This window comes from Oratosquilla oratoria, chromosome 13 (assembly GCF_046742065.1).
Source record: "Oratosquilla oratoria isolate Oo_2021 chromosome 13, ASM4674206v1, whole genome shotgun sequence".
NCBI classification, from domain to species: Eukaryota; Metazoa; Arthropoda; class Malacostraca; order Stomatopoda; family Squillidae; genus Oratosquilla; species Oratosquilla oratoria.
Genome location: NC_134789.1, coordinates 54,758,156 through 54,772,117, shown reverse-complemented (window position 1 = coordinate 54,772,117; position 13,962 = coordinate 54,758,156). Strand labels below are relative to the sequence as shown.

Sequence of the window (13,962 nt, the reverse complement as noted above, 5' to 3'; positions counted from 1 at the left end):
CTTGAAAAACTAGGAAAGAATTACGAGACAAGGAGAAGCAGGATTCTAAGTTTCCAGAGTAAGTCAAATGTTGGTAGTATACTATCCCAGTCTTCGTGTAGCCCTTCAGTATCAGAATATGAAGCTTCACAGGCAGAAATGATGGACAACTCTCTCAGTGACATTTCTGTTTCCAGTACACAGACAAATGTTTTGACCAGCTCATTATGTATACCTACTGCTTTGACTCCGAGCACATCAGGTAACTCACCTTGTGGTTCACCATCAGTGATGCCTAGTGCACCTACTTTAGCTCCACGAACTACCTCCAGTGATCCTCTTGGTGCATCTGTCTCACCACAGATTTTAACTGCCATCCCACTATCTTCACTGGATACATCCCAGTCAGTCTCTCAACATACAAAGGGCTTTCACACCTCATCCAGTGTCACACCACATAGTTTGCTATCATTGTCCAATCCATCTGAAAGTATTTCTAGTTCACTTGGCCTATCTGGGTTTCAGCCCTGCAGTTTGGCAAACACAAACCTATCAACATCACTTGTCACACAAACAATCACCACTCCATTAGTGAGTCCATCTTCATTCATTTCAACAAATCAGTTGCCACCTCCTCCAACTTCACAGGCATCCAGTTTATCCAATCACCCCACACATCATCCACCTGGCCAAAATTTTTACCCTCCCTCATCCTCCACTCAGTCCTTCCCCCTAGTCAGCCAGTCATTCATTTCTCACGACTCATCTATTACACCACAAAGTACACAGTCCTTCCAGTCATCCTCCTTGCAGCCCACTGCCTCAACCACAACCCAAGATACTCAACTGCATGCTCTACCTATTTATAAATCATGTAGTCCACAACTGGCAAATTTGTTCAATACAGAAGACAGCCAACCCCTACAGTTTTCGGGTAGTTCATCCGTTGTAACATCAACCACCCAGACTCTTGTTCCACCCATTACTCAATCATGCATGCCTCCTACACAAGTAGTTATTCCTGCTACACAATCATTCACTCCTATCATTCATTCATTCACTACTCCAGCCACCCAGTCATTTACTCCACCAGATACCCAACCATTCATCCTGCAAACAACCCAACCATCCACCACAGCCACCAAAGCACTTATGCTAACCACTACCCAATCGTGCATGCCTCCAACAAACCATCAAGTATTAACTGGTGAGCTGTTCACTTCACCATCCTCTCAGCCATTCACTCCTCTAACCACCCAACCATTGTCATCACATAACCAGCCATTCACTCCTCCAACCACCCAGCCACTCACTCCTCCAACCACTCAACCATTCACACCTCCAACCACTCAACCATTCACACCACCAAATACCCAGCCATTCACTCCTCCAACCACTCAACCATTCACACCACCAAATATCCAGCCATTCACTCCTCCAACCACCCAGCCACTCACTCCTCCAACCACTCAACCATTCACACCTCCAACCACTCAACCATTCACACCACCAAATACCCAGCCATTCACTCCTCCAACCACTCAACCATTCACACCACCAAATATCCAGCCATTCACACCTCCAATCACCCAACCATTCACACCTTCAAATAACCAGCCATTTACTCCTCCAACCACTCAACCATTCACATCACCAAATATCCAGCCGTTCACACCACCAAATACCCAGCCATTCACACCACCAAATACCCAGCCATTCCCTCCTCCGACCACTCAACCATTCACACCTCCAAATAACCAGCCATTCACTCCTCCAACCACTCAACCAGTCACACCACCAAATATCCAGCCATTCACTCCTCCAACCACTCAACCATTCACACCTCCAACCACTCAACCATTCACACCACCAAATACCCAACCATTCACTCCTCCAACCACCCAACCTTTCACACCACCAAATACCCAGCCATTCACTCCACCAAATGACCAGTCATTCACTTTGAGTGACAAACTAGTCACTTCAGTAACACAACCATTCACACCAACTGCTCAACCATTTACTTCACCTAGTACTCAACAATTCACTTTGTCATCCAACCAACCCTTTATTTCACTACCAACCCAGATAGTCTCTCCACCAGCTAATCAAGCATTCACTCCAACCACCCAATCCTTTATCCCTCCAAACACCCATTCACATATGTTGTCATGCAATCAGCCAAATAATCTACCAGTTACTCAGTCTTTCACAACACCACATGTTCAACCTAACTTGCTTTCAGTCACAGAGCCATCCATTACAGTAATAACTGATCATTTAAATCCAACCATCCAGCCACTACTGCCAGCTTCCCAGTCATTCATTCCATCAACCAAAACAGTTCCATCTGTTATTCAATCACTCAGACCAACCACTGAATCGCTCAGTTCACATGATGATACTCTATCCAATCCTGTAAATATGCAGCCCTGCATGCCAACACCCCAGCCATTCACTATGTCAGATACTCAAACCATCCCACCAACCACACAATCAATCAATACTCAGTCCAATCAACTTTTCACTTCTACAAAAGAAGATACTCAAGACATCTTGTGTTCAGCGCTTTCAACACCCATAGTGCCTATTCACCAAACTGTAAAGAGTTCAACTGGCTTGCAGAAGCAAGACCCAAGTTGTTCATATGCAGTTTGCACAGCATCAAATGGCTCTGGTGGAACTGCTACTGTGCCTAGTCACACATCAGCAGTTATACATGCAAAACTGAATTCTGATCCTCATAATATAGACAATATGAAAGGAAATGAATCTACAAATCTAATAAGGGTCTTGCAGCAAGATATACAAAATGACAGTAAATTGGTAGATACCACTACTACACTGACTTTAGCCACATACAGTGTAACAGAGGCCACAACTTCCATTACATACACATCAAACACAACACAGCTACTTGTTAAATCAATGCATGTGAACCTACAGCAAGAGAAGAATCAAGAGTCACTTACAAAAGTTTCAGTAACCCACTCATTATCACCAGTCATTTCAGCAGCACTGCAGAGTGAAGTACAAAATATACCCCATATTAGTGAAAATAATAAAAGAACACACTCACAGATGGTTCATAGAGAACCAGGTCAGAGTGCATTGCCTTCTTCCAATATAACTAATCTATTAGCATTATCTGTAGCTTCACCTGAAGAGACAGGTGAGCACTTCAATTCATTACAATTGTTAGAAGTTAATGACACCATAGTTGAGGTTGAAACAAGCGGAGCTAAGCAGTCACGAGGGCTTGAAACTATGCTTGATGAAGAGAATACAACTTCAACTTCCCATACCCTAAAACCATTCATAATTCATGAAGATGACACTTCTACTGCAGACCACAAAAATTCTCCCACTGGTGGATTTAAGAGTCTGTTGAATGAAGAAAAGCCATGTACCTCAGGGGAAAGCCAGGGTACACAACCATACCTTCACAAGAAATTTCATCATGAAAAGGGAAGACGGATGACAGAAAACACTGTTATCTTAGCTCCTAAAGGTGATGTGAACCTCTACATCAACAGTTTCCAGTCAATGTTAGTAAACAAATTGAACAAAGTGATGGGTGCTGATTTTGCTGGTGATGTAGAAGAAGACTGTCAAAGTCTGAGAAGTGAAAATGAATCAGTTCTCAATATTCCTCCTGTCGTCCAGACTCCAGAATTCATTTGTAGTGTTTGTAAAGCACAGTTCAGAATGAAGAAGGACTATGTTATTCACCAAAGGAAACATATAAATGAAACTCAAGTAACTCATAAGTGCCAACACTGCAGTAAAGTGTTTACTAAGAAAAGGAACAAAGATCTTCATGAAAGGAAGCACAACCAATCAAATACTCATCAATGTCCCAAATGTAACAAAATCTTTATTATGGTTAATTCCTTTCATAGACACTTAGTTGAAGTCCATGCCACTAAGAAAAGCTATTTATGTTCCAAATGCAACAAAGCTTTCAGTACCCTAAGGCTTTTGAAGAGCCATGTGGGTGTTCATAAAGCTGAAAAGACTTATAAATGCAAATACTGTAGTCACTCCTGTCTAACAGCAAGTGGTCTCCGCTCTCATCTCCATGACATTCACTCTAATAAGGCTCCTCAAATCTTTAAGTGCTCTGTATGCAATGAGACCTTCAAAAAGCGTTATGGGTTGCAAAGACACATTAAACGTCGACATAGCAAAGATAAGATTGTATGTCAACAATGTGACAAAGTTTTTAGTTGTCAAGAAGACCTAGCAAGGCACAAACAGAGTCATACTCTCCAACACTGTCAGGAATGTGGCAAAGAGTTCTCATCCACATGGACCTTACAACGACATGCAGCTACTCATAATCCCAAGGAAACTTTTCAGTGTAAACAGTGTAAGACCACTTTTACAAGGAAGGATTCATTAGCCACACATATGAAAATCCATGCACAGCAGAAAGAATACAAATGTCATTGTGGGAAACGTTTTGTCAAAAAGAGTCAAATGACTGCACACCAGGATAAACATAGTGAAATCCCAAAGTATGGGTGTAGTGTATGTCATCATAGATTCAAATTCAAAATTTCATTGAAAAATCATAGTTGTAAGCCAGCAGCTGATAAATGACTGATGGAGTTTGTGTACAAACAGATCTCCATTGTTTATATTGTTATTACATGTTACCTTAATAAATTGTATGATTCTTTATTGCAGTTTACCTTTTTTTACCCAAGTATAAAGAGATGGCAATTTTCCATAATAAGAAAAAGTATCATATTTTGCCAGTTATAGATATTTTCTACATACATATACCAAGGCTTTTTCCCCCTTACAAGGGAGGTAGCCAAAAAGGAAAAGGCATAAAATCATTCCCACCCATTCCATCCCTGAATACACTCCACACCCCTCCACCCTCCCTCTCATCTTAGCACCTCCTGGATGACAGGTCATCCCTGCACCCTGTCCACTGCCCTGGGTCAGAAGCAGTGTCGCAAGACACAGCACATCCACAGCAAGGCTGCTTCATTAAATCGGCGACCCCCCCCCCCTCCGTCCCCCCATGCATAAAAGGAGAAGACGGGGAGAAATCCCCTCGGGCTGCGTCAAATTTTGCTCACACATACTACCCCTCACCCATTCCACCTCATGCATCACAACATCATCCATATACAACCATTCTCCACTCACCCCTGTCTTCTGTCCTCTCCCGTCCTTCCTCAACAGACATTCCCCTCTTCCCCAAAGCCCCCTTCACCCCATCCATCCACCTCATCCTAGGATGTCCCCTCATGTTCACTCCCTCCACATCTGCCTTCCATACCTCTTTCACCAGTCTTTCTTCACTCATTCTTTCAATGTGTCCAAACCATCCTAATACTCTTTCATCAACCCTATCTCCCAACCCCCTTTCCACCCCCGTTCTTCTCCTCACCTCCTCATTTCTCACTCTATCCAGCCTAGTAACCCCCATCATACTTCTCAGACACCTCATCTCAAACACATTCAAACTCCTTCTCTCTTCCTCTCTTATGTTCCATGTTTCTGCCCCATACAGTGCTGTTGGCACAATCACTCCTTCATATAGTCTCCTCTTAGCATCCATTCCCAAATGTCTATTCCTCATTACACTTTTTAATCCACCAAGGCATTTACTCACTTCTCTCAATCTACATTCTACCTCCACCTTTTCCTGCCACATTCTCACCCAAGTATCTAAAACTATCCACTTCCTCCAGTCGCTCTCCCATGATGCTCACTTCCAGACTACTGCCACTTTCACCCCTTGTACATCTCATCACCTTACTTTTACCCACATTTATCTTCAGCTTTCTTCTATCACACACTCTCCCAAACTCTGTCACCAACTTCCTCAATCCCTCCTCCGATCCTGCCACAAGCGCAATGTCGTCAGCAAACAACAGCTGGCTTACCTCCCACTTTTCTCCATTTTCTTTAACCATCTCCAATCCCTGACCCACTACCCTTGCATTTACCTCTTGCACTACCCCATCCATGTATAAGTTGAACAGCCAAGGCAACATAACGCATCCTCGACGAAGTCCCACCTTTACCTCGAACCACTCACTCTCTCCATTTCTAATCCTGACACAAGCTCTACTATCATAAAAACTCTTGACAGCTCCTAGAAGCTTTCCTCCTATCCCGTATATCCGCAAAACCTCCCACAGTGCCTTTCTGTCTACCCTATCGTAAGCCTTTTCCATGTCCATAAAGGCCCAAAAAACATCCTTCCCCTTTCCCATAGCTTTCTCACATATATGTCTTACCACAAAAACCTGATCTACACAACCTCTACCCGTCCTAAATCCACACTGTTCCTCTCCTAATCCTCTCAATCAAGATCCTCCCATAAGCCTTCCCAACTACACTTAACGAGCTAATCCCTCTGAAACTACTACATTCACACTTGTCCCCCTTTCCCTTGTAAAGTGGAACTATACAGGCACTCCTCCAGTCCTCCGGCACTCTACCCTCTCTCCAGTAAACATTGAATAACCTCACCAGACAGTCCACCATCACTGTACCTCCTTTCTTTAGACATTCTGCATGGCATCCATCCAGACCAGGTGCCTTACCTGCTTTCATCATCTTAACAACTGCCTTCACTTCATCCTTCCTTATTTCTCCTCCATTTTCCTCACTCATCACGGTCATTTTCTTAGCAATTCCCACTGCAACTATCTTTCCCTCCCTATCCTCCTTCACATTTAGCAACTCCCTAAAATATTCTGCCCATCTTCCCCTAACTGCCTTCTCTTCTATTATCATCTCTCCATATGCACCTTTTACCTTTTCTTCTCTACTTGATTCGCCTCCTCTTCCTCTCTTAATTTCTTTCCAAAACATCTTTTTATTACTTTCAAAATTTTCTGTCATACTCTTACCCCATTTCACATTGCTCTCCTCTTTGCCTCCTTTACCTTTTGCTTTACTTCTCTTTTCTTTTCTTTGTACCTCTCATATGACTCCCTTGTCCTATTTTGTAACCAATCTGTGAAAGCTCACTTCTCTTCTACAACCTTCTTTGTTTCCTCATCCCACCATTCACTACCCTTCCTTCTATTTCCTCCTGTCCTTCTTGTTCCACACACCATCTTTGCACACTTTGTGATTCCCTCCTTGAACCATCCCCATTCCTCCTCCACACCTAGCTCTACTCTATCCTTCACTCCCTCCCACTCCTCCTTCAGCTTCTTCTTGTACTCCTCCTTTTCCTTTTCATTTAAAGAGTTCACTCTAAGCACCTCCTCCATCTATCCTCCACTCTCAACTTACCTTCCACCAAAAAAGGATCTGATATTCCTCCACCCTCTCCCCTTAGCACATGTACATCCTTAACTCTTCCTATCATAATCCTATTTACCACTACATAGTCCATAAACGCTCTATCTACCACCCTTCCATCCACCACTCACTCCCATGTGTACTTATGCTTGACTTTCTTCCGAAACACTGTATTTGCTATCATCAACTCTCTAGACACATTTCCACCATCAACTCTCCACTACGATTCTTTCCTGGAAGTCCACATTTCCCAACCACTCCATCAATTGGACCATTTCCTACCCTAGCATTAAGGTCTCCCAGTACTATACATTGACATTTCTCCCTAAATCCTCTATGCACTTATTTAAATCTATCCAAAAAGCCTCCCTTTCTTCTACGCTCTTCTCACTGCCAGGCCCATATGCACTTACAAACACCCACATCTCCTTTCCCAGTTTCACCTTCATCCACATTATCCTTGAGGAAACCTCCTTCCACTCCACTACATGTTTACCTATCTCTTCACTCACTAGTATAGCCACCCCTTCCCTCCCTCGCCCTCTCTTCACTCCTGATAACCTCCCACTTACACTCGCCCTTCCCTTTCAGCTTAGTTTCACTCAAAGCCAACACATCCATCTTTCTTCTCACAAACATACTACCTATCTCTTCCCTTTTACTTTCATCTGTACCACATCCACGCACATTAAAAGACCCAAACCTTAGGGTGCTGGTCGGAAAACTCCCAGACCCTCTTATGCCTTTGCTTTTTCTTTTAGGAATGTCCCCTGTGGGGATACAAGGAGAAGGATACCTAGTCCCAATCCCCGTCCCTTTCTTCTCGCCTCTTACAATCTAAGTGGAATAACTTGTTGGCAGTATTCTTTTCCCCCACCACAGGGAAGGTAGGCGAAAAAGGAAATGAATATTCAGAGAATAGATATTAATTCATTAGAATCAGAACAGACGAGAATGACCTAAATGACACAAGGGCTTAGAAATTTATGAAAATGGGCTTAGGTGCCTTGACTTCAACTCTCTGGGAAGATGAAGAGTGCAGGGTTATCCAATAGAGGTATTAAAATGGGTCAAGGGCTTTAACAAGGGTAATCTAAGTAAGGTAATCATATTAAGGCAACAGGACAGGACTCATAGTAATAGATTTAAATTGGAAAAAAAATTAGGTTTAAGAAATAGGCAAAAACTGGTTTACCAGTAGAGTGGTTAACAGATTTAATAGACTTAGTAATAATGTGGTGAGTGCTGAAACAATTGGTTGTTTTAAGAATTTTTTTTAACTTTATGGATACAGATGAAAGGTGACACAGGAAATGGAACTGCCTAGTGTAGGCCTTTTGGTCTCCATTCTTATGTTCTCCCTTATACAGGGTGACCCCAATAAATATGGGCCCCATACACACTTTTTGTAATGCATCCTGCATTCATTCACTAATCACCCTTATTTTGCGAGACATGACAGAAGTAATGCCTGTGAACACAACTAGATCTCAATAGGAGCTCCAGCAAAGAATATACTGCATCAAACATTACTACAAGACAAGCTTGTTCAAGAAAGTGCAGGACACTTTCGTGCATCAGTTCAAATGTGAAAAAGCCCCCTCCAAAAACAGAATTCAGGACTGGTTGAACCACTTAGAGAACTATGGGACAGTGGAGAACCTCAATGCAGCCAGTGACAACTGTCCAAGTCACTCAGGATGCCCCGGAAAGTATGTACAGCTGAGCTGGTCGGTAGCGTGAGAGTCAGTTCAGCAGTCTGAAACCTCTGAGTGCAAGTGAAGTCAGTCCCTCATTATATCCTGTGAGACTTAGGAGAGTGCTAGTAATTGATGTAAAAGACTACCCATATACACAGATGAAGCAGACCTTTACAGTCTTAGACAAGGAGCAGAGAAAGGCTATGGCAGTCAAGATACTGGAGAAGATCCAGGAGACTCCCAACTTTCCTCAACTTCCTTCGGACCTCAGATGAAGCTCACTTCCATCTTGAGGGAAAGGTAAACTTGAAGACCTTCTGGGGGACCTCCAGACCCAACAAGGTAGCCACCAAGCCCCTACACTCCCCTAAGTGCACAGTATGGACTGCAATCTCAACCAGAGGCATCATCGGACAATTCTTTATTGAAGAATCTGATGTGACAGTGACAGTCACCAAGGAGCAGTATGTTGAGGTCCTCAAAACATTCAAGAGTAAGCTGCAGACCCTGTACACTTTGCTTATGGGGAAGTTCTGGTTCCAGCAAGATGGAGCAAGCTCTCACACCTCAAACCTGTCATGAGATTGGCTGAAAGAGAACTGTGGTGGCCGTGTGATCAATCTCAAGACTTATTTTGAGTGGGAACCTCACAGTCCAGACCTTAGCTCCCCCAGATTTCTTTCTCTGGTGGTACCTTAAAGACAGAGTGTATGCAGGGAGACCCAGGACCATCACAGAACTTAAGGAAGCCATCAGAGAGGAGATCAGAGCCATTCCTTGGTTGGTTTGTGAGGACATCATGGACAACTTTGTGATGTGCCTCTAGAAATGCACAGAGCTAAATGGAGGTCATCTTGAGCACATACTCTAAAATAAAGAAGAAAAGTCCAAAGACTCTCATGTTTTGGTATGATGCTTTAAAAACAATAAATTAGTTATCACCAAAGTTCCATTCAATTCTTGCAGAAAATTAAGAAATGAGGCCTATTGAAACTTGGGGCCTATTTTTTTTTTTTTTTTTTTTTTATCACCCTGTATGGGGGAAGAAGCCTTTTGGTATAGAGATAGATCATAGAGCTTGTGTGAGGATTAGTTATAGAGTGAGTGGTATGGGGTGAATGCAGGGTTGTTTAATGTCACCATGGTTGTTCACCAAATATAAGGATGGGGGTGGTTGGAGAGTAAGAGTGGAGGGAAGTGGGAGGTGAGACAGTTGTTATTTGCAGATAGCACTGTTTGTAGCCGAGTCTAAAGACAAACTGTAGTGAGGGAGTTTGAAAGGGTGTATGAGAAGAGATTATTTAGTAAATGTAGACAAAAGCAAGGTGATGTGTAAAACGGAATGATGATAGTGGTAAACTGGATGTGTGTGTTTGAAGAGTGAAATACTCCAGGAAATGGAGATTTTTAATTAAGTGGCAGTGAATAGTTGAGTAGAGGTGGAGGTGAATTATAGAGGCAAGTGTTTGGAGGAATGAAAAGCATTAAGAGAAATAAGTGTATGGGGATAGTAAAGAGAAGGTTGAAGGGGTCATTGTGCCAGCACTATATGAAGCACAGATTTGGAATTTGAGGTGGGCAGGAAGAGCTTTAATGTGCTTGAGAAGTATGATAAGTTTTGTGAAGATGGGCAGATTGAGAAAGGAAGTGGTGAGGTAGCAAACATGGGGAAAAAGAGTTATTGGATTGGGTAGATCAAAGAGCGCTTAGGTGGTTATGGGTTGTGCGGGGGGGGGGGGAAGTGGAAATGGCTAGAGTGAACTTTAAAAGAAAACCAAGGAGGTGGATGGATATGGTAAAGGTGGAACTGGATGTAAGAGGAATGTCTCTCAAGCAGAGAGGAGAGACTACAGAAGAGATCTGAAGAAAAAAAAAAAAAAAAAAAAGCTTCCCACACAGAGTGATAGATACTTGGAACAAATTAGACAAAGAAACAGTGTGTGCAAACACTATTCAAGATTTTAAGAAAAAACTTGATGCTGAGAGATACAAAGACGGGTCACCACGAGCATAGCTCCCTTCCCGTATAATACAACTAGGTAAATACAAAAGACAGGAGTGAATGGGATGGTTGTACTCATAAATGGATAAAGATATGATACATCCTAAAGGGATTTTCATCTTGTCTGTTTTTTAATTTTTTTTTTTTGAGTGGAGGTGGGAATTAGTGGAGGTAAACCACTTCTGGCTGTTGTCCTTTGCTGTGGAGGCACTGCATGTTGCTGTAATGCCTTGACCCAAACAGTGTGGCAAGGCACAGGGATGACTTTTCATCCATGAGGTGCGGGTGATTGATTGACTTGTGAAATTTTTGGCTTGAAGGCTAAGCGCCAGAGCTGGTAGGTCATTCAGTGGTAGGTGCAGGGTGATGAATGAATTTTGGATGGGTGTATGCTTTGACTTGCTGCCCCCTATAAAGGGAAGAACACTGGAATATGTGACAGGGTGGTGAGATAAACACAGAAAGCTTTATACTTGTCATTGCCTGCTATCTTCCAAGACCAATTATCTAGTCTACTGTGGCTTGAACTTAATTTCTCATGGATATGTGTCCTCCCTTTTGTACTGAATTTGATCATTATAATTTTTTTTCTAGTATTATGCAACTTATATTCTTGACATTTCTCCCAGGAAATTACATGATCCTTTTTTCAACCAGTAATAATAATATATTTGGACTTGTCCACTATAAGTATGTATGTGTGTGTCTAAGAAGTATGGTAGGGGTTACTAGGTTGGATAGTGAGTAGTGAGAGTAGGAGTGAATAAAAAAAATTGGCAGATAGGGCTGACAAAAGGTTATTGGGATGGTTTGGACACAATGAAAGAATGAGTGATGAAAGATTAGTAAGAGGTATGGAAAGCAGTGGGGGGGGGAGTGAACTTGAGGGAACAGCTGAGAATGAGATGGATGGATGGATGGGGTGAAGGGAGAAAGAGGGGAATGTCTGTTGAGTAAGAAAGGGAGAAGGCAGAGTAGATAGGGATGAGTGGAGAGTGACTGTGTATAGATGATACTGTTATGCAAGGAAGGGAGGGGCGGGGTATGGGAGGGTAGGGGGTGTTTGTGTGTGAATGTTTTGATGTAGCCCAAAGGGATTTATCCCAGTCTTCTCTTTTTCTGTGTGTGGGGACAGAGAGGTGGGGGGGGGGGTCACTGATTAAGTGAAGCAGCTTTGCTGTGGATGTATTGTGTCTTGCTTCATTGCTTCTGACTTAAGGCAGAGGGCAGGATACAGGGATGACCCATCATCCATGAGGAGCTAAGATAAGAGTGGGGAAAGGGTGGTGGATAGGAGAAGGTATGTACCTTTGACTTGGCTACCTCCCTTATAAGGGGAAAAAGCTCTTGTTATATAGGTAGAATATATATATATATACCAATATATATATACATATTTTTTTAATAAACTTCACATCCTCTTCCAATTTATTTTGTACTTCCCTTTCCTACTGCTCCATGATCTCTCTGAAGTTAACTGCTTCTGGGACCAATGGACAGGAAAAATGCCCATTTTCAAAACTTATCAACCCCCTCACCTATACCAGGTGGTACCCTGAGGGGCTGACATTCAGTCCCTGGATTAGGTCCAAGATCTATATCAACTTCAACTGTATTTCTTATACTTTTTCACACTGACAACTGGTGACTGTTCCCTTTCCCCTGCCACTTTCAGTGATATAGAAATACATACATACATATACCAAAGGCTTTTTTTCCCTTTCCATGGGGGGTAGCCAAATAGAAAAAGGCATAGAAATCACTCTCACCCATTCCATTCCCCACATATTCCACTCCCCTCCACCTTCCCTCTTATTTTAGCACCTCCTGGATGATGGGTCATCCCTGCATCCTGTCCACTGCCCTGGGTTAGAAGCAGTGTTGCAAGACACAGCACATCCATAGCAAGGCTGCTTCATTAATTCGGCGACAGTAATACAACACAGAAATCAACCCAAAACTTCCTCACAGACAAATTTGTGGGAAGGCCTAATGATAATTGCCAGTTGCTTTGGAGCTACAGATTTTCTAATTGGTGAAACTTCGAGTTTTGCCAATTGCTTCCGACCTGGGGCAGTGGGTGGGATACAGGGATGACCCATTATCCATGAGGAGCTAAGATGAGAGGGAGGAAAAGGGTGCAGGGGGAGAGGAATAGATTGGAGTAGATCATGCCTTTGATTTGGCTACCTTCCTTATATGGGGGAAAATGCTCTTGGTACACAGAAACTTGAGGCAACAATTAATGACTTAACTGCTTCCTTCTGTTAGTTAAAAAAATTAACTTTTTGAACCTCTATCAATTCACTGATCTTTTCCTTATTTAATGAGTGGATTAATTTTCCTTCACTGAGAAATTTGTCACTCTTCTCTAATTTTTTTCCTTTTAATCAACCTTTTGAACCTCTATCAATTCACTGATCTTTTCCTCATTTAACAAGTGGAATAATTTTCCTTTACTGAGAAATTGGTCGCTCTTCTCTGTAATTTTTTTCCTTTTAATTAAACTGAACATTTGCTGATTTTTGAGCAAAGGGGGTTTGATTTTGCATGTTCAAGCTTGCTCACCTAATCACAGATCTTGGTTACAAGAAATTTTATTACCTTGCTTTTTACTGGAATTTCAAGTTAACATATACTTACCTTCTTAGAATCTTCAAATCTTAATATAATCTTGTCAATTTTAACCAGTTTCAGTATCTTCCTGGATTTTACCAATAATGAGATTTCTTGAATCTTCAGTTTATAAACTGATAAAGAGCTATGCACTCCAATGCAAATATAATTGAGTTCTTTTGCTTCTGTACTTTTCTTTTGGTTTTAGAAGAGCTGAGAAATGCCTCCCTGTTTTTCCTCCCATCCCTCTTCACATACCTTGTAATCATTAGTCTCTGAGAATGACATCTGCACTGACTGTGAACCCAGTGGGTGAAACAAGTCCTTCTAAGCTAAGTAAAGAGTTAAGTTGGATTGATACTGCTGTAGATTATCTCACCA

At 42.3% G+C, this 13,962-nt stretch overlaps 1 protein-coding gene across 1 annotated transcript; it reads left to right on the top strand.

The window, feature by feature from the left end:
• On the top strand, nucleotides 1–4,979 carry LOC143032431 (uncharacterized; the record flags this gene model as incomplete). The annotated part of the gene is given in 1 exon segment (XM_076197207.1): nucleotides 1–4,979. A coding segment is annotated over 1 exon segment (4,584 nt), but the record flags the coding sequence as incomplete, so codon positions are not given.
• Nucleotides 4,980–13,962: the final 8,983 nt, after the last annotated feature.